Here is a 22,560-nt window from a genome sequence, read left to right on the forward strand (position 1 = left end):
TCTTTTGACAGTTGAAACTCATCGCACTGGCGTCTAATTAGATTATTTGTCAGTCCTCCTGCTGAATGGTTAGTGGCTCATCCCCGAAACTTTGGCAGTCTTTCTCGATTGGCCCGACATTAGTGAAAGGAAGGGGAGCTTGCTAATTAGATAGTCCATCATTTGAAATGGCTGTGGTTTGTTAAAAGCCGAACGAAGAAAACTAATATCACCTATTGTGGTGATATTCGGCTTTAAGAACAAGCATAGTTTACAAGGAATGTTCCCGAATTTTGCATTGACTTGAAAATAAATGTGCTAAACACGTTGTTGTTACTTGTAGTATTGAATTTTATTTGTATTTTCTTTTTATTATATTTTGTTTTTTTTTTTTTTGCTTAAACAAACAGGAAACAATTAACTTAGCATTATTTTTACAATTAGCTTTAATTAGAAATAATAAAAATATTGAAGCTTTTTATTTTTTTATCCTTTTCTGTTGTGTTTACAATGTTTATGTGTATTTAGTTTACAATAATTTGTTTAAATGGTACTGTTTATTGAAATAGATGTTCGCGTGTATATACATGAAAGCAGCGAGGAGCGGCCGCGACCCAAAGCCAAACCACCCTGAATATATATCGCTATATAAGTAGTTGATATTTGGCGTTGTCGCGAAAGCGCTCGTATTTCCACTTTATGTTACAACAATTCAGTTAATTCGACTACTAAATATACATGTTACATGATGCCGCATAATGCTTTTCTGCTGCTTTGTTGATTTATTTTAATTTACTCGTTTAATGTATAATTCCATTAATTGTTTTTACGTTCTCCCCGCCTTCGTTTGCATCGCTTTAAGTTTATAATTTTTGTTAGAATTTCTCTTTTTTCTTTTCGCATTTTTTATGTACATAAAAACAAAAGGAACTATATCTTTCAGTCTTTTTAGTGTGTGTATGTGTAATGTATATAAATGTGTGTGGGTGGCTGTGTGCATGTGTGTTTGTGTAGAATATCTATTGTTTCGTTATGCATATAGCGTATTACTTAGTTAAATTAATATAATTGTTTTATTTTCCTTTCTTTTGTATTTTTTTTATAATTTTTACTTCAGTTTTCAGTGTAAATATCGCTTGCTTCCCAGTTTTGTTTATATAATTAGCACTAGTTGTTTTCCTCCTTTTTTACTTTATATACTAAAATTAGTTCAAGGTTTCCTCCCTATCTCTTCCTTCAACTTCTTCCTTCATTCTTACAATGCCTACAATCTTAGAGGAAGATGAAGTATATGTGTTTTTGTATAGTTAAATATATAATAATATAAAGAGCGAAGGCAAATATCGAATACTTTTGTTGTAGTTGTTTTTCGTTTAAAAATTCCATTTGTTGCAGTTGTTGTCGTTAATGTAAATGTTGTTGCTGTTGCTGTTGCTGTTGCTAATGTGGGTTATTGCTTATTTCAGATTTTCAAAAGAATGTTGTGTGCTTTTGTGGTTAGTTTGGATTGGACACTTTGGGTTCCGTTCCTCTGCTAGAAATCGGAGAACTGTCAGGATAGTACACTCAGCAAACATATCACGTTCAGTTCCTAATTATGTGTAAATATATGTGGTATATGGTATATAATTTGTCTATTGTTTCGTCTATGAGCTATTGTTGAATAATTAAATTAAAGAAAAACAAAATCCGTCCGGTTTCTTGTTCATATTTGAGTTAATGGCGTATGGCAGATTATTTAGGTCTAGTGAAAAGTGTTGTATATGAGTCTATGGATTTTTCTCGTTTCGTTAAGATTTGCTTTTATCTATAGTTAGTACATAAAATGCTTTTGCTTCGTATATAGCATGTGTTGTATAAAAAACGACAGCAGATTGTATACAATAATTATGATGCATCAGTTAGTTAAGCTCTCAGTTTGAAATTACGTTATGGTTTCCTCTTCCTTCTTAATTCATTTTCCGAAGCTTGGCTTCAACAAAAATTAATTTAGAAAAAAAATAGAACAAAAGTTTATACGTTTGCTTCTGGGCCTTGCTTTCGCTTGATAAACCAAGTATGTAGATGGTACTTCTAGAGCAGAGCAAACTTTTGCCAGTTAAACAATAAATATTATAATTACGCAATAAAAAAGAGAAGAATTTATAGGTGAATTATGAACAATCAAGCAACACTTACCACTTGCTTAAAATAATCGTAGGTGTAAATATAAATAAAAATAAAAATCAGGGGTAAAATTGCAAGTGCTAAAATTGCAAGGCATTTCGATTTCGACATGCATTTAAAATTAGCTGAGTAACATTTAAATTTAGTTACATTAAGGTAGGTATTTGGATAATTATAACTATCGCTAGCTAACTCAGTGAAGACAGTTGTTGTTTTGTTTTTGTATTGCTTGTTTGCTGTTGTATAGTTCATCTATTTCTGTTTTTTTTTTTGCTGTTGTTCCGTTCCGTTCTGTGGTTCTCCTCTAACTCTCGCCTTGCTCTCTGCGAGATTTGGTAGGTACTAAAAATTATCATAATTAATATACGTAGTAGGTATGAGTTATAAGTTATAATTGGTAGAATTTGTATGTCTATTTAAACGGTACTTAGGTTGGTTGGTTGTTGGCTTTTGTACTTTTGTTATTTGCATGTAGGACTTGTTTTGCTTGTTTTTCTGTTTTTCTGTTTCTCTGTTTTCTCTGCTTTCACTATCGTTCTCTGCTCTCGTTTTGTATTGCGTTAACGGCTCTAGTTCATTAATTTAAACAAACAAAAAAAAAGTAGAGTAAATACTTAATCGAAACTATTGGTATTATACATGTGCAGTTAGGGTGGATCGAATCTTTGAACAGAGAATCGCGGTGGCAGTAAGCAATCTAGTCAGCTGTTTCTTAGCTATTTAGCAATTTTACTTTACACATCAAGAAATAATTACAAAGTGTATTGAATTATTAAAAATCAAGTGAAATTTCATAGCTAAACATGCTGGGTACACAGATTGCTCCCGACTCAATTTGTATATACTCGTAAGTCACCACCCTAGTTTGCAGGCAAAGGGAAGAGTCAAAGTCAAGAAAGCTTGGCTTGCGGCAAAAGTTTGCTACTCTATATCCCTCACCTTGGCTTCCAGCTCATCTATTTACAGGTTTTTCTACAGAACTACGGTCTAAACGATTACGCCTCCCTGCCGATGAATCCATTGGGCGGTGGAGGCCTCGTCGTACTTGCCGGCCGCAGCCAGCTCTCCTTGAGCAGGTTGGACATGTTGCCGGCCCCGGTCGTTCCGCCTCCGGAGTTGCTATTCGTCGGCGACTTCCTGGTTTGGCTGACACTGCGACTGCGTGGCGGCTGCGACTTGCTGGACACCGCCCTTTGCCGCGGACGACTCAACGGCATGCGTTCCATCTTGATGTGCTCCACATGCTCGTCGTCCACATCATCGTCCTCGTCGTCGTCGTCGTCCTCCTCCTCCAGTTCGTTGTCCTCGTCGGAGCTACTTTGGCGAGCATTCAACGGCGCCTGCATGGGCTGGTAATTCGGATTGTGGCTGATGGTCACCCCAGCCATCTGAACAGGAGGCTCATTCATGGGCACATAGTTCGGATTGGTGCTGATCAGACGACTGCCTGGCGTGTGCATCATCTCGTAGTTCGGATTGGGACTGCTGGTGGTCAGAATGGTGGCCTGTTCGCTGGCCATCGACTCGTCTAGCAGTCGGTAGTTGGGATTGTCGCTAATGGCGATGCCTCCTCCTCCGCTGGGCGTGGCCGTGGGTGTGTAGAAGCGGGGTGTACCTGTATAGCTGCCGGCCGAGCCACTGCCGCCGCTCTCGATGGTTCCCAGATTGCCCATGGCCACCGGGTGACTGGTCAAGTTGGTGTTGCTGCTGGTACTCGGAGCATTGGAGGCGTTGCTCTTGTGGCTGGCATTGCTGCCCGTTCGCTTGTGGTTGAACATGTGGCGATTGAACATGTTAGCTCGGTTGCGCAACGTATCCGCCACTGCCCTTTTGAGACTAGGTAAGCGTCCAGTGTGGGAACTGGCATTAGAACTAGCGGCCGAAGCTGTCGAGGGTTGCAGCGAGGATCCGCCGATGACGTCGTCCGGCATGGAGCTGCTCATGATGACAGGCTGGCGGCCCTTTCTTGGCAGCAAGTGCTGCTCTCCACTGAGTTTTCCTCCGCCCCCCGTGCTGCCACTTCTGCTCGTCGGTAGCTCCGCGCACTTTGGACTCGGATCGTAGATCTCGTATCCCCTGTCGCCGTCCAAGGCATCGGCATCCGGCTGAACGTAGGGCGTTAGGTCAGCACTTTGAATGGCTGGCAGATTCTGGAATGCGGTTGGCAGTGCCGTTTGGCCATCAGGAGTACTGCTGGCTATGAAGCCCGACGGCAGGCTAAATGGCGAGTGAGTACCCTGATCATCGACCATGGCGATGGGGCTCTCGGCCGGCTGATCCAAGGATGAGTTCTGCTCCATGTTGGACTTGTAGCCCTGAAAATCACCTATTCGCAACGGCGTGGTGGCATCCTCCTGCTGCTCGCGGTCCTGCAGATCCTGATCCAAGGGCACCGCCGAGAATGCATCCATTTGGTTGCGCTCCTTGCGTTCCTTCTCACGATGCTGCAGACCCACGTCCGAGTGGTAGAAGGACACCTCCTTGAACTTCGAATTGGGACATTGCGGCTCGAGGTAGGCGATGATGTCCAGGAAACTAGGTCTGGCCGAATACCTATGATGCCAGCAGCGTTGCATGAGTCTGTGAAGTATTTCCGGGCAATTTTCCGGCCTTTCCATCACCCCGCCATCGATGACAAAGCGCAGGACTTGTTCGTTGGAAAGTCCCTGGTATGGTTGAGCCGCCAGCGTGGCCATTTCCCAGAGAACCACTCCGAAGCTGAACACATCGCTGGCACTCGAGTAGACGCCATCGCGCAGGCTCTCCGGTGGCATCCATCGCACTGGCAGCAGACCCTTGGTTCCCTTGCGATAATAGTCCGTTTCGTAGATATCGCGAGTCATGCCAAAGTCTCCGATTTTCACCGTCAAATCATCGGCAACCATGCAGTTGCGAGCCGCAAGATCACGATGCACGAACTTCTTGGCCGCCAAATAGGCCATGCCATCGGCAATCTCAATGGCCATCTGGTAGATCCTGGCGTAAGTCGGAGGCTGGACATTTCCGGTCACACCGATGCGATTGAGGTACGTCATCATGGCCTCGTCCCGCTCCTCGGGACGATGGGCCCGCAAGTAGGACTTGAGATCGCCCTTCTTCATCAGTTCCATGACCACCAGAGCGGGCTGACCCCTCGAGCAGACGCCCAGCAATCGAACGACGTGATAGGTGTCGAACTCCTTCATCACGCTGGCCTCGCTCAGGAAATTGGTTCGCTCGCGATCCGTGGCATTCTCGTTGACCGTCTTGATGGCACACTCCATATCGCCGTTGCCCGCAAAGCCCTTCAGGATGCCCTCGTACACCATGCCAAAAGATCCCTGGCCCAGGGGAGCCAACTGGATGATGTTCTCCCTCAGCACTTCCCAGTCGTCGGGGATGTACTGCATGCTCGCGTAGAACGGATTGACCTCTGTGTTCATATGAAGATCGTTGGAGGGTCCCCTCTTGCGCAGGTGACGAACGTAGGCCATTAGGAAGATAATCACCGCTGTACCGAGGATGCCCGATGCAAGGATAAAGTACTTTGCATAGCTCGGCGGAGGCTGTTTGATAGAAATAGATATTCTTGTCAGTGGAATGCAAAGGAATATATATTTTAATGATTAACTTACCTCAACTTCTCTGTATTCGAAATCCGTGAAGTCGCCTAATCCCGCTATTGAGTTTGCCCGCACCCTAAAACTGTATTGTCCCTCGTTGAGCTTCAGTGGATAGCCAGCGGTTTGGTTATATTCCGCCACCGGGATGCACTTCTTCTCTTCCACCTGATTGGGTTTCTGCAGCTTGTAGGCCACTTCGTATGTGACGATTTCCCCATTGGGATCGACTGGTGGCTCCCAGCGAAGCCGCACCGAGGATTCCGTATTGTTGGCGTTTTCCAACTCCACCACTAAATTAGTGACATCATCAGCTTGTTCTAAACGAAAATACAAAAAGCGTTAGTAATTATTTAAAGATATTATTCTTTCTAGCAAGTTACCCCTCTTTTTGGTCGTTTGGAAGACGGAATCGTATTCGCTGCAAAGTTTAGGCTTTGTAACCCTATTTAAATCCGCAGGATCTTCTGCCCTGCAGGCTACCACGTAAATGGAGTAACGTGTAAAGTGGCGTAGATTTTCGAAAACGAAATACGTTTGATTGGGCGGCAGTTCCTTGGCAAACACCTCGTAGAATTTTTTGTTGGCAGACAGGATTTCCTCGTCCTCAAACGATGTATCAACATCATTATTATTCGCTTCCGTATCGTCCGTCATGGAGCGCACATGACGTAGCAGCACACTGCTCTCAATATTATCGAACTCTGGCTCCAGGGCGACGTGCCGTCTTGGTCGGGAGGGATTCTTAGCTCCATCGTTTGGTATCGCATTGGAATCGAGGGCAGCACCTTTAGATTCATCTGATTTGTCACTTGATGCAGTCTTATTTCTCCGATTGTTCGGAACGAATATGAAATTCTGCAGAGCGTTCTCAAACTCCATGCCGGCTTGAATTTTACGGTCTTCATCATCCTGATTACTAGTCTTCTTCACGCCCTCCACGCATTTGCAGTCGCCCGACATTGTATCCAGTGGCTTTATGACGGGCGTCGTGGCCGGCATATCATTCTCCATGGCCTTGGAGAGAGCTGCACAGAACAGGACAGAATAAAATTAATATAATTATTATATTACAATTATAAATTAGCTTACGTTCAGAGCAGTAGTCCCGATTATTGTTCCGGAATGGTCGATTAATCAGCTTGGCTTTTATAAAGAAGCGGGTCAGAATGCCGTAGGGTTTATCTGTGTAGCTCCAGGTTACGTTCTGCAAGAGAAAGAAAGTTTTATCAGCTCTGATCTTAGCTTTTAAATATTCTATAGATATTCTTCTCTGTAAGAACTTTTCGTTCCGATAAGGCCGTACTCACAATTTTCGAATCAGAGGTGGCGTTGGCCACGACATCGGTCACCTTTGAAGGCTGACCGGGGCTTGTCATGAATTCCTGTATTCCACTTTCTGCGTTGGTCAATTCCGAGGATATGGCCATTGTCCGCACGTAGTAGACATATCTTGTGTATGGTGTTAAACTCTCTAGAATTCGCAGACCACTCTTGTCGGGCGGACTGACTGTCCAGCGCTCGTCGCACGGATCGTCGTTGCTCTTGGATGGGAATCCAGTCGGATAAACCATGTGATAGTAAACAAAACCGATGAAAGCGCGAGGGTCCTTGAAAACGACGGTCGCATTGGTCGGTTCGCGTGGCTCTCCAATCTCCACCTTCGACGTGACATTTAACATGGCTGAAAACGACCCCACCGACTGTAAAGCGACGGTGAGCTCTTCGGTTCCACCTGTAAATTAATTCGAATCAATTAGTTTTGCAGTCGTGATTAAAGCTTAAATTCACTCACAAGATCCGCGGTTTCCATTCGAATCTGTGGCCACATCGCGCTTGTCGAAGGACTGCGGCTTGGAGGCCAGCATGGGCAGCAGCTTATTGATCGTGGATACACAGAGTTTCGGGTTGAAATGAAAGAACACGCCACCTCTCCTAATGTGCACCGTTTGATTGGGCGCCCAGAGCTCCTCCAGATCGCGGTTCTCCAGCACATACAACGCGAACTTGTCTTTGTCCTTCAAAGGATCGCCGCTAATTTCGGTAAGGGACTTGAAGAATTTCAAAGATGTCAATCCGTAGGTCAGGTGCACCATTAGCGACGATTCAATTTTACGAACGGCAGAAAGGCCGAACTCCAAAGTCTCGATGACATTAGCTGGTAAAGGAAATAGAAATTAATATAATATTAGAAATGAATATAAACATTTAAGTGAGCACAGAAAAATTAGCAGGATCAAAAGAACTGAAATTGCTTATTATTTTAAAGATGTTGAAATCGAGCAATTGTTATAGAAAACGATTTCTTTCGCTAAAAATCTTCAGAAAATATTTTTTAATTTTATCAAGCATCTAATCTTTTGATTTCTTGAATACACAAGATGAAACAGAAAATATTTCATTAATTAAAGAACATTTTTGATTAAATTTTGATCGATTTTAGATTTTACTTACTTACTGGCTTTTTGAACTTAGGTTGCGCTAGAAATCTCACTCACCACTTCTTTCACGTTTGATGCTGATAGTAAGGGGATCGGGACCAGTCAATATGTTGCAACCATGGAACTCCCGCGCGCGATTAAAGCCGTCGATGAGACCGGCGGGGCACACCTTCTCGCAGGCGCCACCCGGACAAGCTTCGCACGTGTCCTCGCCGGCCACAACCTTCTTCTGGTAGGCTGGTGGACAAAGGGGTGTGCATTCTCCCTGGAAGGGCATACCGTTTAGTTCCTTGCCGTCTATCAATTTGGACAGAGTTCTGCACTCCTTTGCCGTAACGCAGCGGCTGTCGAACTGTGAAAGATCGAGATAGTCAAATATCGGTAATCATAGTGTGCAATTTGGGGCTGTGGTCTTACCCGAAAGTAGCCAGTCGGACAGGTCTCAATGCAAACATTGTTTAGCGATACATTTCGACAGCTGATGCAGGTCTCTTTGCCATTTCTATCCCGGGTGCAACCACCCAAACAGTCCTTGTGGCAGCACGATTTCTCATCAAAGCAGTTGTCTCTGCACTCCGCGGGACAAACTAGAGAAACGAAAAATGTCAGTATGCATAAGTATAAATAAAATGAATAAACTCACATGTCTGGCAGACTTTGCTGTCCCAGCAATACCGCTGGCCATTGCGCTCGGGACACCCGGCGATCAGCTCTCCGTCAGCTGATGTGGAATCGTGATTCTCTCCCATCCTGAACTCCGCTGGACACTTGGATAGCTCGCAGTCCTTGCTGTTCTCCCTCATTACCACCTGCGACTGATTTCCGTTCTCGGGCATAAGATTCTGCCAGTCGACGGTCCTTTCGAAGCACAGCTTATGATTCCTCTCGATCCGCACATCTCCTCCGGTAATCGATCGCAGCCTTGGTAGCCCTATGTCCATAAGGTCCGCATTGGAGTGGACGGCCAGGGTGTAACCCTCCAGGTTGTTGTGCCCCCTGATGACCCGCAGGTTGGGAAAGACCTTCGACAGCGAGTGCAGCCCCGTGACCCGGTAGACCACAAGGAACTGGGTGATCTCGACTAGTTTCGGAAACGATCTGTTCAGCGGTAGGGCGTCGTTTATCATGTTCACCAGCAGGAAGCCCTCGATGATCGTGCAGTTCTCCAGCATATTGAAGCTCGACACAAAGTTTCTAATATCAATCGATTTACAGACTGTAAAGGTAAAAAGGAAAGGTATTAGTTTTTGTATATATTTAATCCTTAAAGATTGGAGGTATAACAAGAGAGAACGCTATAGTCGGGTTGGTGTCCCGACTATCTAATACCCGTCACTCCGCTAAAGGGAGTGCGAACGCTGTGTCGGGTTGGTGTCCCGACTAATAATCGTAACTCAGCTAAAGGGAGTGCGAGGGAGATAGATATATGTTGACAATTTATAAATCGTATAACTTTTTAATGAATGGTCCGATTTGAAAAAGGTCTTCTACATTTCGATAGGTATAAATATACACAACAAAATTGCATTTATACTTCTCGGAAATCTTTAAAGATGTGGGCGCAGGACCCATTTTAAAATCGTTAGTGGGCGATTGTGGGCGTTAGAGGGGGCGTGGCGCTCGGCTAAAATAAACTTGCGCTGCGTAGGAAGCCAAAGAATATGTGTGGGAAATCTCAACCTTCTAGCTTTTGTAGTTTCTGAGATCTCAGCGTTCATACAGACGGACAGACAGACAGACAGACAGACGGACAGACGGACAGACGGACAGACGGACATGGCTAGATCGACTCGGCTAGTGACCCTGATCAAGAATATATATACTTTATGGGGTCGGAAACGCTTCCTTCTAGCTGTTACATACTTTTGCACGAATCTAGTATACCCTTTTACTCTACGAGTAACGGGTATAAAAACTTATACAAAACGAAAATTTTAACTAGAATTGATAGAAAAGTTATACAAATTTTAATTTTTTATTAGGTGGATAGATTTCAGTACATACTATTTGTATTTGGTGACAATCGCATGGTTACGTTTGATTCGCTCCTCGGCAATCGCGAATGTGTTGCTACCTTCAGTGCTGTATTATCCATATTATCGGTTATATCGTCGTGTGGCCAGTCCTGCGGGAGTTGTTGCATCACAACCGACGCAGTGGCATGAAGGGCCATAAGATTGAGGGCTAATATCCAGATCAGACTACTGTTCCAATGACGAAAATGGCGTTTGTAGTGAAACCGTTCTTGTTCTTTTTGTTGTCGTTGTTGTTGTTGTTGTTGTTGCGGCGTGGCACGTGGCAGCTGTTGATTATGTTTTAGTTGTTGTTGTTGTTGTTGTTGGTTGTAATTGTTAGGGCCGAAGCTCAGTCTTGTTGTTGCTGCTGCCAGTGTTTGTAGCAGCAATAGGAATTTTGTGTAATTTACATTTGATTGCTGATGCTGCTGCTGCTGCTGTCGCCGGCGTCGCTTGTTGAAGATGCCACAGTTGAACATGAGCAGCAACAGCGACTGCAGTGTCCGCAATATGTTGTGGCAATTGCTGAAAATGTTGAGTTTTTCGCGCTGCCTCCTGTTGTTTTTCGTGCTGCCATCGTCGTTTTCGTCGCAGGAGCGATTTCGAATGCACCTCACGCCCCTCTTTTCGCTCCATGTATACACCTTTGTTTTGCCCTGACTTTTAAAACAAGTCGCAAATATTGGCAAACGTATCGCTTTAAAAACAGTGAAGTCGTCGTCTCTTAAATCCCCTTCACTTAACATTAAACGGTCACTGTTAACTTTACAGCAGCGCACGCTGTTAGTTTCTTCACTGCTTGCGGGGATGTTTTCAACTGCTTGGACTGCTTGCTGACAGCAACATGTATCCAGCAACATTTCTGAAAATATAAATGTTAGTTTTTTTTTATAATTTTATTAATTATTTTTTAAATATTTTTAATGTTAACATATTGTTTGATATTACCCTACCTTTTTGAATGAGGGGCGGATGTAGTAACATTTCTTTTCGGCACAAGATACAAATGTTGCCGAGCGTAACCGCCGCTGTTGTTGTTGCCGTATCGTTTTCCATCTTGATTTTCTCGCGCTTTAATTTACTTTTTGTCACCTGCCGTTGCATATTGAACATATTCCGGTGTTTTTTTTTAGTTACTTCGTTATTTGTTTCTTAAATTTGCTGGCTTTTCAGGAGTTTTTCTCATATGCACTGCCGCTAAGTGATCATCTTTCGTCCCGCTGTCGCACGCTTTTGCAGCGGAAACAAGCGACAAAGCTTTAGTTTTTCTTCTAGGGGATTTTTTTTTGTTGTCGTCAGTTGGAATGCTATTTCTCTCCGTTTTTTCTCTATTTTTTCCGCCTTTGAAACTGTAATGAGAAAGCAGAATGTGCAAACGTTGTTGTTAGTACTCGACTTGAAAAACAATACAAAAAAAGAGGAGAAACCTACGTAATTTTATGCGGAAAAGGGCGCCAAGTGCTCGGCACACGTGTCGAACTACCTGCCATCTGTCGATCTCTGTCGCACAAAGCGATTTTAATTTTAACGCTTTACGCTCGTCACTACTCTCTAATTATTGCAGCTAATATATATATTGACTTACGTAGGAAGGGGGCAAAGACAAGATGGAGTACTCGGAAATTGGATACGATTTGACCTTATAGGGGCATTTTTGGTTAAAGTCCTACTTAGCAAATGAAGAAAAAGGCAATGCCAATATTATTATGCAGATAACACTAATTTATTATAATAAGTGTCGGTCTGTCTCTAAATATTACGATTCTGTACCCTTTTAAAATGTAATGTCAATATTTTAAGATAGATTTTGGATTATTAGATCAGATAAAAGGGAAATTAATATCAATATTATTTGCCTGTTTTTGGTTTATTTAACTTGAAAAATATATTTATATTTAAGTTACAAAAAAAAGCTTTTCAGTGATGAACTGAATGGAAAATATTTGAATTTTTTAATAATTTGAAATCGGGGGTAAACACAAAATGAAAACAACAAATTCGAGTAACCAAAAACAGCTGAGAGCCGGCGAGCCACACTGGCCATCTCGCTCGCACTCGCTGAAAGAGGAGCGGCGCAGCTTGTTAAGTAAATAAAAACACAGTAACAACAACAAATTAAATAATTTTATGCGACAGACAAAAGAATAGAATAAATAAAAATGGCAAGCATATGGAGAGCGATTTTTGTTTTTTTTTTTTTGCTTAGCATTGACGTTTATTTTTTTTTTTACTTTTTGAATGACGCGCGACTTTTGTTTGACGTTGGCAGCGCAGTCGCGTTGTAAAGCGTAGTAGTAGTAAATAGTAATTGCAAGTGTGTGTGACTTTTACTACGCTGTAATTCATCAAATTCTACGCTTTTTGCTAACGGGTGATTTGTGCAAAACGATTTGTATTTACTATTTTCTTCTTCTTTATCTTCTTGTTGTTTTTTCTAATTTTGGGGCGTAACTTGGGGCAAGGAAAATGCGGCTGCGTGGCAAAGGAAAAGCAAAGGAAAATCCGAGAAAGAGAGCGGTAAGAGAGGGTGTTGTTGTTGTTGTTCTTGTTATTGTGCGAATTTCTGCTGCGTAGTTGGAAACGTAGTAGATGTACAATACAAACAAACCAAAAAACAAACCGAATAGAAAAAAACCGCACACGCAATTTGTTCTTGTTTTGCAAATTTTTCTAGCTTGTCGCCGAAAAAAAACCAAATAAATTAACAAAAAGCCTTCTCTCTCTTGCGGCTTTTGCTCTCTCTCTCTTTCTCACGCACACATGCTCTCAAGTAATGCTGCTTGTTTATTATGCTTGATTTGTTGTTGTTCTTATTGTTGCTTTTATTGCGCAGTAAAAAATAATACAAACGGCGAGCAAATGTCGCGCTATAAATACATAAAAAAAAAAAATGCTCAACTAAAATAATTAAAATTGTTATAGCATACACATAAAATTAAGAGACTCGGTCGAAAAATACAGAAAACAAATATACTACAACTTAATAAAAGCAAAAACGAGCTTCTCTCGCACTCAACAAATAAGCTACGGTGACTCCCAAACTGTGGCTCTCAAACGTTCGCCCGGTGTTTTGCGTGTGTCTGTATGTGTGGGTGACCCAGATTTCGTTGACTGTTTTATTTTTGTTTATCGTTTAGTTTCAACCCAACAACAAACTAAGAAGAAGAAAATTCCGGTGAGCACCATTTCCGGACAACACAACATTGTCAAAAGATCGGAGCCTGATGATGGCTGATATGGCGATAAGAAGATAGTAGTAGACCTCAAAAATTCCTATGTACATTCGCGAAAAAAATTGTAGGTACCTAGTCAGAAAATGATAATGGAATTGTTTTATTTTATTTACTGTTTTAATTTTAATTAATAACATTTTTGCCCCTTTTTTAATATTCAATATTTTTGTTCCTTTTTTCTTTAATTTTTAATATTTTATTTTATTTTCTTTTTTTTTAATATTTTATTTTTATGCTTGGTAATTTTTATTAAACAAAAGGGAGCTTAAAAAAAAACATATCCTTGAAAACATGGTCTAGAATTTTTTTTAAATTATGGTTGATAAATCATTATGTGGTCCTAAGATTCCTCCAAACGTCTGTATACTTGTTAGATACATTATAATGTTCAAGAGATTTAAGTCTAAATCGCCTACCGCCTGAAAACTCTTAGCTGCACACTCTGCGAGCAACAGGTATAAAAATAACTACAGTTAAGAGGCTATGGAATTCACAAAACTGCAAAACTTTAGCCACTTAAAAACGGTTAGATCTTGAAATAAAGTTGCTTAGCTAAAGTGGAAACACGGCGTTTGATGATGACGCGATAAGGGGAAAGGCGAGGGGAAAGGGCCAGGCCGGGGCCATAGTATTATACCATACCCGGTACCATAGCGAAACTGGCTTGGCTTATCAGCACTCATTTACACACATGGAAATTAACAGCAAACGCAAACGGTCCGAACGCTGGCGAGCGTTTTATTGTTTAATTTCGTTTAACGCGCCTCGGGCGCCACTGTGCACGCGCCTCGTAAAAAAGTGTAAAGGTGCATTTGGCACGCCTAACTGTCATTTGCGCTGCTTTTTTCACTACTCATTGTTTTTGCCCACATTTGTGTTCTCGTTTTGTGAGCGCAAATGGCAAAACTACTTGAAAGGGCACTATACTTCCAGGTGCGAATGGTTGATATTTTCCCCACATTTAAAAGTAATCAAGTTCTAAAAGTTAATAGTTAACTGGAAATCGATGACGTATCGGGAAGGAATTTTTAACTCGTTTTCTAATAATTAAATTTGAAAAAATGTATTTTAATTATTTTTAAGACCTTCATAAAACATTTGGTTTCTCATTATTGCATAAAAGATATACGAATATGTCCCATTTTTATGAGCATTTAAAGTAAAAATGCTGAGCAGAAAACACTAAAAGCAAGAATTTCCAAGAAATTTACAAAATGCAATGCTACGCACGCGTTGCTTTTTCTTAGCCCCACTAATCTGACTCATTGGCAGAAAATGGGAGGGAAACAACAACAACAACAACAACAACAAAGAGACAGACAGCCAGAAGAAGCAATAACAACAATAATAATCATAACAATAACAAGAACATTAACGTCGGCATTGACGCAATAACGGGCAGAAAACAGGCCAGAGAAGACTGGAGAATGAAGAGACGCGACCGGAGAATCAGAGATCGGAGAATTGAATCGCAGAGACTGAGACTGTCCGAAGCCAAAAGCCAACAACATTCCAATCCGAAACAAAGTTGCCAGACCAGTTAAGAAGCAAACGAAACAACGACAACAACAATCCGAATCCGAAAGCATAACAAACAAAAACAACCAGCCTCCAGAAGACGACGACGACGAAGAAGAAGAAGAAACTGAAGAAAGAGAGCAGAAGACCAAAACGAGCTTATTGAAATATTTCATATGCTCCAAATCCAAATCCAAATACGAATCCCCTTTGGTCAAGTCTTTTTTGTTTTCCGAGTTTCAAAGCAACCGAAAAAGTGGAAAACAATAAAATTATCGCATTATGATAAGCGGAGATCAGGCCAGACTCACTGGGAGATGGAGATATGACCAATCAAAAACCTGATTCGGCAGACTGAAAGTCAAGCTCTATATCGATGGGCCGATCATGATCAGGTGGTGGTACCACCACCGCCACATCCCATTCATAATATCTCAATCTCGCCGGTTTGTCACAGCATCATCATCATCACAGCATCCCATCCATATCACCTGTTTCTGCTTCCATTCGCTTACCTTTCTGCATACTTTGTTGTATAATTTCGAAAAGCTTTATTTAAGCGAGCATTTAAATGGTAAAATAAATATTAATAGATACTTTAGCGATGGGTCGGCCTTTATGCGGAACTGGGGGAAGCACCGAACATTTCACCTGACAAATATGTTTACAGACGGAAAAATTCCATAAGATTATTCGCTCCCATTCCGATAAATAAATTATTCTTCAAATAATAATTTAATTTCGCTACTACTAATTTCACAACTGAAGAGTGAATAACTCTATTGTTGTTTAGTATGATAGTTTAATCTAGAGACTTCTGTGACGTATTATTCCAGTGATTCGAGCAAAATAGAGATCGACCTCTAGCTCCTCGGAGCCCGCTGTCTTTCGGGATCACCGTGACTTACAACTAAATACCGGTCACATGTGGCGCCCTCTAATCTTCAGATCTGCCAACTCATGCCCCGAATCCGGATCCACCAATTTGCTGTCCATTGGAACGTCCGTTTGAGCACAAGCAACGGCGACTGAAACCTTCGAGCACTTAAATAGTTATATTTTTTTAGTTGTTGTCTGTAAGTGAGCGCCGTCGCCTGTTGTTTTGCTTGATATGGTTGGTTTTTTAGTGCGAATTGTGTATTGTGGCGAATATCGGTGTGTGCGAGGTGCGAGTTCCAGATAAGCAACGTGACGCCGCCTCACGCGAGATAAATAACTTTGTCCCATTGCCGGCAAAGTGGCAGAAAGAGACGGCCGGTGGCCGAGTGAGCGAGAGAGGTTGCAACTTTTGCAAATAACAAATATGACATTTAAATGCGACTACTAACGGGGGGCACAATTATCCATATAGATAATGCCGCCTGCCCAGCCCCCAGATGTATGGAACGGTGCTAGTAGACCCAATTATAGCATTTAATTGTGGGTGTCGGCCGGTCTTTCCCGCTGTGATGAAATAACAATGAATTATTTCATCAGTAACACAGTTTTTTGGGTAAGAATATGAAATGATAATGCGAAAGTGATTCAAAGGTCAATGGAAAAGTATCTCTTTTTATAAATCTACTGTTAACTAGATGAAAGACTTAACAATATTGAAATTCTTCGATTATATCTAGTTTATAAAGCATGCAGATATCAGTTTAACTGCAGCTCATAATGTTAAAGGAGAATCCCAACCACAATACATATTAATCTGAATTCCATAGAATTTTATGAAAAAGGGGCTAAGCGGGAATATAATCGTTAGTCACCGATTATTTATGGCATTAACTAAATATTAACTGTGATTTGTTTGAGTTCGCAAACAAGTTGGGATTTTCCAATCTTACTTCGGGTATTTCGCTCGACTCACTTTGTAATCTCTATAAACAAGCTGCCAACCAACGACAGCTTATTATGCGGAATCGGGGCTTGGGTGTGGGCTTGGTATGCATTTCCCCAATCTACAGACTTTTTTACGACAAACAATTGCCCCGAAATAATGGCCGTTAATTTCAAATGAACTCGAGTCGTAAAAGCGAATAAAAGTGGCCTGTCTATGGGTGGATTCTTCGCCGGTTCTATGTTGAACTGGCTCTCCAGCGAACACTATATAAGGCTGTACCAGGCGGTGCCTGTTTTTCCGGAGGGTTTTTATCGTGGAAGTTTTCAGAAGCGGCGATACATAAAAGGAGCTGAAAAGCGGAGGGTGGAAAAATGCGGGCAGGGTTGCTATGAAGCTATAAAACACTTGGAATTATGGAAATGAGTAAATGTCTAAATTACAATGAGATACATAATTACTATGAGGGAAATAAAAACCCTTCCAAATAAAAAGCTCGAACTCGATATAGAGAATTTTAAAGCTTTTAGCTGAGTTTTCAATAAAGTCTATTTATTTTAAAAATTTAAAATAGTAATTTTATAAAAAAAAACATTTTAAAAACCACGCTTTCCAGTAAAGAAACATAGAAACCAATACCCCATGGAGTCGGATCATAAAAATCAAGTCAATAATGTAATCAACTTGAAGACAGTAATTATTATTTTACGACTATGAATTCAATTGACTTGCTTGGCTTGTCACCGATTGATTTCTTTTTTTTTTTTTTCTTGTATTTCTTATGTAGTGAATGCCCTCGTTGCGGTTGATCTTTTCGCTTCGGCTGCTGATTGAGCGCCTTTCCATGGCAGTCGATCCAAACCAACCAGAAAACCAACCTCACACCCCACAAAAAGCCACCCAACCCCTCAAAACACTCTGGTAAATGTCTGGCATGGTTTGTTTGTTTGCACGATCATTCATAAACTCGTAAAAAATTCAAAAACAAACAAAATAGCCACAAAAAAAATTCCAATAAAATTTTCATTAACACACGAAAAATGTAAGAAAGCCGAAATACCAAGAAATAGAAAACGCAACGAAAACGGGGAGATCCGTTTCGAAAAGCGAACATAAAACGTAACGAAGCATACAACAATAACGACAATAACGATTCGAGGCCTAGCCCAAAAACCCGTCGAACCCAATCGAAACGGAGCCGATCCAAAAGAAACCATTACAAGAGACACCTGCGAAAATGTTAAAATAATAATGAAATGCCAGTGCGCCCTACAAGAAATTAACTCCGATACGTGAGCATACAAAGTAAACGGCTTTTATATTTCGGGGCATTCCACATTCCAAACACACGGATGGCAAAGGGGAGGGGATTGGGGAGGTGGAGACCGAGACGGAACCGTGACGGAAATTCCACGATCATGACGTACTCACCGTGGCGATGACAGACTTTTATCGCCCCGAAAACATTGGTAATCACCACATAAATAATTTATAATTTTGTAAACGATAGCACCCCGATAAATGTAGGTACCGATACAAAAAAGTATCTGACATAATATTTAAAAAGCTAAAAACTACCCGTAAGCTGCCGATGCATTAAACAACAATCGCAGCTCGAAAGTAGTTCTTTCCACCCCTAACCAATTTATCGTGTCATACAAGTACAAGTATTCGAATTCCTCACACTTGGCATCTATAAAACATACTATAATCGTTGGGCATGTCAACAATAAATACGCATATCGCAGTCAAAGCTCAGCCGATAACAACAATTTGGAGCCAACCGTATCGAAAATCTAAAAAAGTCACAAGCTCCGTCGAAAACAACAACGTCAGCTGATTAAAACCCAAAATACCGATCTCAGTGCGTGAGCCAAGTCAGAGGCGGCCAATCGGAGATGGCCAGCGATAACGATAACGATAGCAACAAGGACTGTGATTTTACTGATGTTTTTAGCGCACACTGGATACTCTAATATTAATGAAAGACCCCCTTTTACAATAAATATAAATGTATGGAATTACATATTCAAATATAACGAAACTATAATCCTTAACAGATCCACGATCAGACTTTAATATTTTCCATACTCATATATCCATCATTCTCCCTCATTTACTTTCACATAAATATCCAAAAATATACGTTTCACACGACAATCAGCTGCAATCTAAATCCCAGAAAAGACGTTCATTACCCCGCCGCGAAATCTCGTGACTTTCACTAGCAGATAGACCCCAGACTTTGGTCATCAATCACATGGGCAGACCGGTAAAGTACCACCAGCCTTGTGACAATCCAATAAGCCGTCACGTTCGAATCAAAATACATTGTTTATTGCACATTTTCCGGGCTGCCTCGATTCATTCGTCTGTTTTTATCGGAATACGAATGCTCGTACTTTGCACACGTCATCGTCATATCAAAGACGTTGATTAGGGGGCGATCCTTGACGTGATGTTATTTTTACAGTTGCATTCCCGGCTCGATTGTCGAGTGCTAACTACCGCACACAACACACCCCGCATTGGCGTCTGTGTTTATTCAATGAATTATTATTCAGTCGATCGGCAGGCATTGAATTTCACAATAACAATAACAAGATAAGAGCGAACATTACTAGTGCAATTGTTCTACTAAAATTAATGATACGAACAAAGTTCATACAAACAAATCAGCGACTAAAATTAGATTTCCAGGAAAGCAATTACGATTGATCACTTAAAAAGCATATCTGCAACTTGCTCACTAACAGGGTGAGATAAAAGAAAATAGTATAATTAAAGTCAAGCTTATCTGCATACCTTATGGGTTGGACACTACGTAGTGAGATTGTTATTTAGTCTTTCCACACAGAACACCTGAAAGTAAAACAAAAAAACATATGTTACTAAAGTAATGATAAAAATAAATGCACAATTTACTATAATTTAATTTACAACAGGATGTAGTAACAAAACCCTATATCATAATGTTTCTAGGCTTGTCCATGACTGATATTTACACTTATAAATCCCCCACTGATCAACCAGTCAGGTGAACAGCTCTGCAAGTGCTGTTTGCAACATTATTGCACATTGTGTCAATAAATAAAACTAGAGTTACATATATGAAGGGCATTCACAGACGATCCCTTTCATTCCCCATTTCAAGTTCCTGTTGGTCGACAGCAACTACGCGGAATGAGCAATTTATATGACACTACTTCCTGTTATGTTTGCTTCCCAGTTGACCCATTTATTTGGTTAGGCACTATTTTTTTTGCCACGAAAAGCTTATACAGAGTTCCCGGAATTGTTAAGGCAAATAGGAAAAAGGTAATAAAAACAAGTTGAGCTTTTGTGATTGATCGAATAGGCGAGTCCCCGTTATGAAATTTAACACAGTTCAAAGTTATAACTATTAAAATATGTAATGGTTAGAAAAATTAGGAACCTCACTTTTAAAGTAATAAATTCTATTCAAAATATGTTTTCCTCATATAAACAAAAATAATACTTGTAATAAAAGTCTACTACTTTAGTTCGATTTTCAGAGCTAGAGTTCTATGATATATATTGACTATATGGCACATGCACACGTAAGACGATATGTCGTAGACAATCAATTGCAGTCTTTATGTTTTGACAGGGTCTTTGATACAGGCCGTAAACATGGTTAAAGACCGTATACTGTCCGCCTATAATCTCTGTCAAGCATTCTTTGTTTACATAGTATTTTCATTGGAATTCGACACAAGTTGAGCTTGCTACTTGTTTTTTTTGCCTCGCCTGATTTTGCCAGCCTGCAAAAATAGCTTATCTTTCTATGAAAAGCCAAAAATAAATATATAAGCCATGAAAAAATAATAACAAAGTATTTGTAAAAATACTAATGTATTTTCTTTATCGAGATTGACAATTTTGAGTAATCAATTTATTAAGGAAGACTATTGCTTTGTGGCTTTAATTCTAATTTGGGATTTAAATATTTCTTTTACTTTTTTACATTGATGCAAAAAGTCCACGACATACAAATCTCCAAGCTAATGAAATTTCTTTAAAGTCTGTTCATATTCATTTTCCTTTTAATCCATACATTTTACAGATAATTCATAATCAACCAACACTACTCGACACTAATTAACTTTAATTAAGATCTGTAAACCGCTTCAAATTATCGAATACGAAAACAAGTTTTGCCTTTCAATTGAATCGTGTGAAATATGTCTCGTCTTTCATAATGTTGAGTAATTAAGGCTTGGGCAATACAACCGTATTTCCAATAATGATTAAATGATTAATTATAGTAGCTGAAGCAATTCCTGGTTAGAAAGCGAGTATCTAGAGACCTTGAGCTGGCCAGTTCCGGTCAGATAAGACTCCGCTAGCAGATCCTTTTCAGACTGGTTTCTTATTTTCATTATTGACTTGCGGTCGGGCTCAGTTGAAATCCGCTTGGGCTTATACAACATTTTTGTGGTTTAGTTGTTTATCAAAGTGTTAAATACGCAATGGAATACATTTCAACAGCTATGGTCAAAATATTAATTGCAGAGGTTTAAAAATTATGTATTATTCTGTAAAAATGTAGATTTTTATAGTATTTTATTTTACTGCCAATACAGTCAAACTTTTCGAGGAATGAGATTATATATCAAATCTCTTCAGGGAATTTTACACAATTGAAAATAATATTTCTTAAATTGTCTTCGTTATCTTTTTTACCAAATTAACTACTATTATTTTTACCGCAACTGTGTTCGGATACACGTTTGTGTGTGTGGTGTGCGGTGTTTTTATTGAATGAAAGGCACGAAAAGCAACAACTGTCGATCCGATCCCATGGTACTTGCACTGCTTGCTCACCCAATCTCGCCTCTCTATCTCCGTCCCTCTCGCTCTTACGGTCTCGAGCGGCGTATGTGTGAATGAATGCAGCGGCGTAAATAGCAAAAACAACAACAAGAAAGGCAAGCAGCGTGAATCAAGTGAATGAAATTTTTAGCGCGCGCCTTTCTTTTCTCTGTGTGTAATGACATTTTCAAGTGTCCGCGGACGCCCGTTATTTGGGTGAGTGTGTGTAAGTGTGTGTGTGTGTGGAATGCAAGTGGGTAAACAACAATAATTGTCAGCGGCAATAAGAGAAATAACATTTCATATAAATTCCGATTTGATAAGCTTTCTTCTCTAATCTCGACAGGGGATTTTCCCCTCCCCCTCCTTGTTTTTTCATTGTAGGTTGGCCAACGCTTTATTTGCTCACTCTTATTATTTATGATACGTTCCGCTCCCCATTGCCCAATTATTTTGACGGAATGCATTGCACAAGGTATTTCTCTGTGTGCACGGATGTGTGCGAGTTGTTTGATTTGGCATTTTTAAGTTATCAATGAATTTCACTCACACACATGAATGGCGGGCGTGAGTAGAGTAAATGTGTACGCGTACTTATTGGATTCGATTCCATTCACAGCCAGAGACCCCAAAATTTCCCCACGTTTACCGAGGAAACCAAGTAAGTAACATTATGTACAGTCAAACCTGGCTATCGGGGATATCTGATGATGTAATTTTGGTATTTCTTTAACACATCCTGTTTGATTTTTGAAAAATTGAAATAAATATTTAATTTTTAACTTTGAAAAGATTTTTTTAACACATAAAATCTTCAACCAAAAGTTTGAGCTAGAGAAGTTTTGCTGTATTTACCTATTGAAGCAAGGTACATATGGGCTATATTTGCTTACCTTATCAGCTACCTTATCACTCTACGCTCACCCCACACATACATAATACACATTTTTT

The 22,560-nt window shown here is 40.6% G+C and overlaps 1 protein-coding gene across 6 annotated transcripts in view; it reads right to left on the reverse strand.

Annotated features, from left to right (window-relative positions):
* Positions 1–322: 322 nt before the first annotated feature.
* Positions 323–22,560, reverse strand: part of InR (Insulin-like receptor) — a 49,451-nt gene continuing 27,213 nt past the window's right edge. For 4 of the 6 annotated variants that reach the window (XM_070216297.1, XM_070216299.1, XM_070216296.1 and 1 more), the window contains 12 exons: positions 19,579–19,635; positions 11,154–11,549; positions 10,190–11,062; positions 8,829–9,401; positions 8,603–8,772; positions 8,243–8,537; positions 7,540–7,902; positions 7,055–7,479; positions 6,837–6,951; positions 6,128–6,772; positions 5,760–6,064; positions 323–5,690 (listed from right to left, as the gene is read on the reverse strand). In XM_070216297.1, the coding sequence (XP_070072398.1) occupies positions 3,141–5,690; positions 5,760–6,064; positions 6,128–6,772; positions 6,837–6,951; positions 7,055–7,479; positions 7,540–7,902; positions 8,243–8,537; positions 8,603–8,772; positions 8,829–9,401; positions 10,190–11,062; positions 11,154–11,313 (6,474 nt within the window). In that variant the 5' untranslated portion in view covers positions 11,314–11,549; positions 19,579–19,635 and the 3' untranslated portion in view covers positions 323–3,140. The remainder of the gene's footprint in view (positions 5,691–5,759; positions 6,065–6,127; positions 6,773–6,836; positions 6,952–7,054; positions 7,480–7,539; positions 7,903–8,242; positions 8,538–8,602; positions 8,773–8,828; positions 9,402–10,189; positions 11,063–11,153; positions 11,550–19,578; positions 19,636–22,560) is intronic. The other 2 variants (XR_011418934.1, XR_011418933.1) reach the window with 2 other exon arrangements.

Source organism: Drosophila takahashii, chromosome 3R (genome assembly GCF_030179915.1).
Source record: "Drosophila takahashii strain IR98-3 E-12201 chromosome 3R, DtakHiC1v2, whole genome shotgun sequence".
NCBI lineage: Eukaryota > Metazoa > Arthropoda > Insecta > Diptera > Drosophilidae > Drosophila > Drosophila takahashii.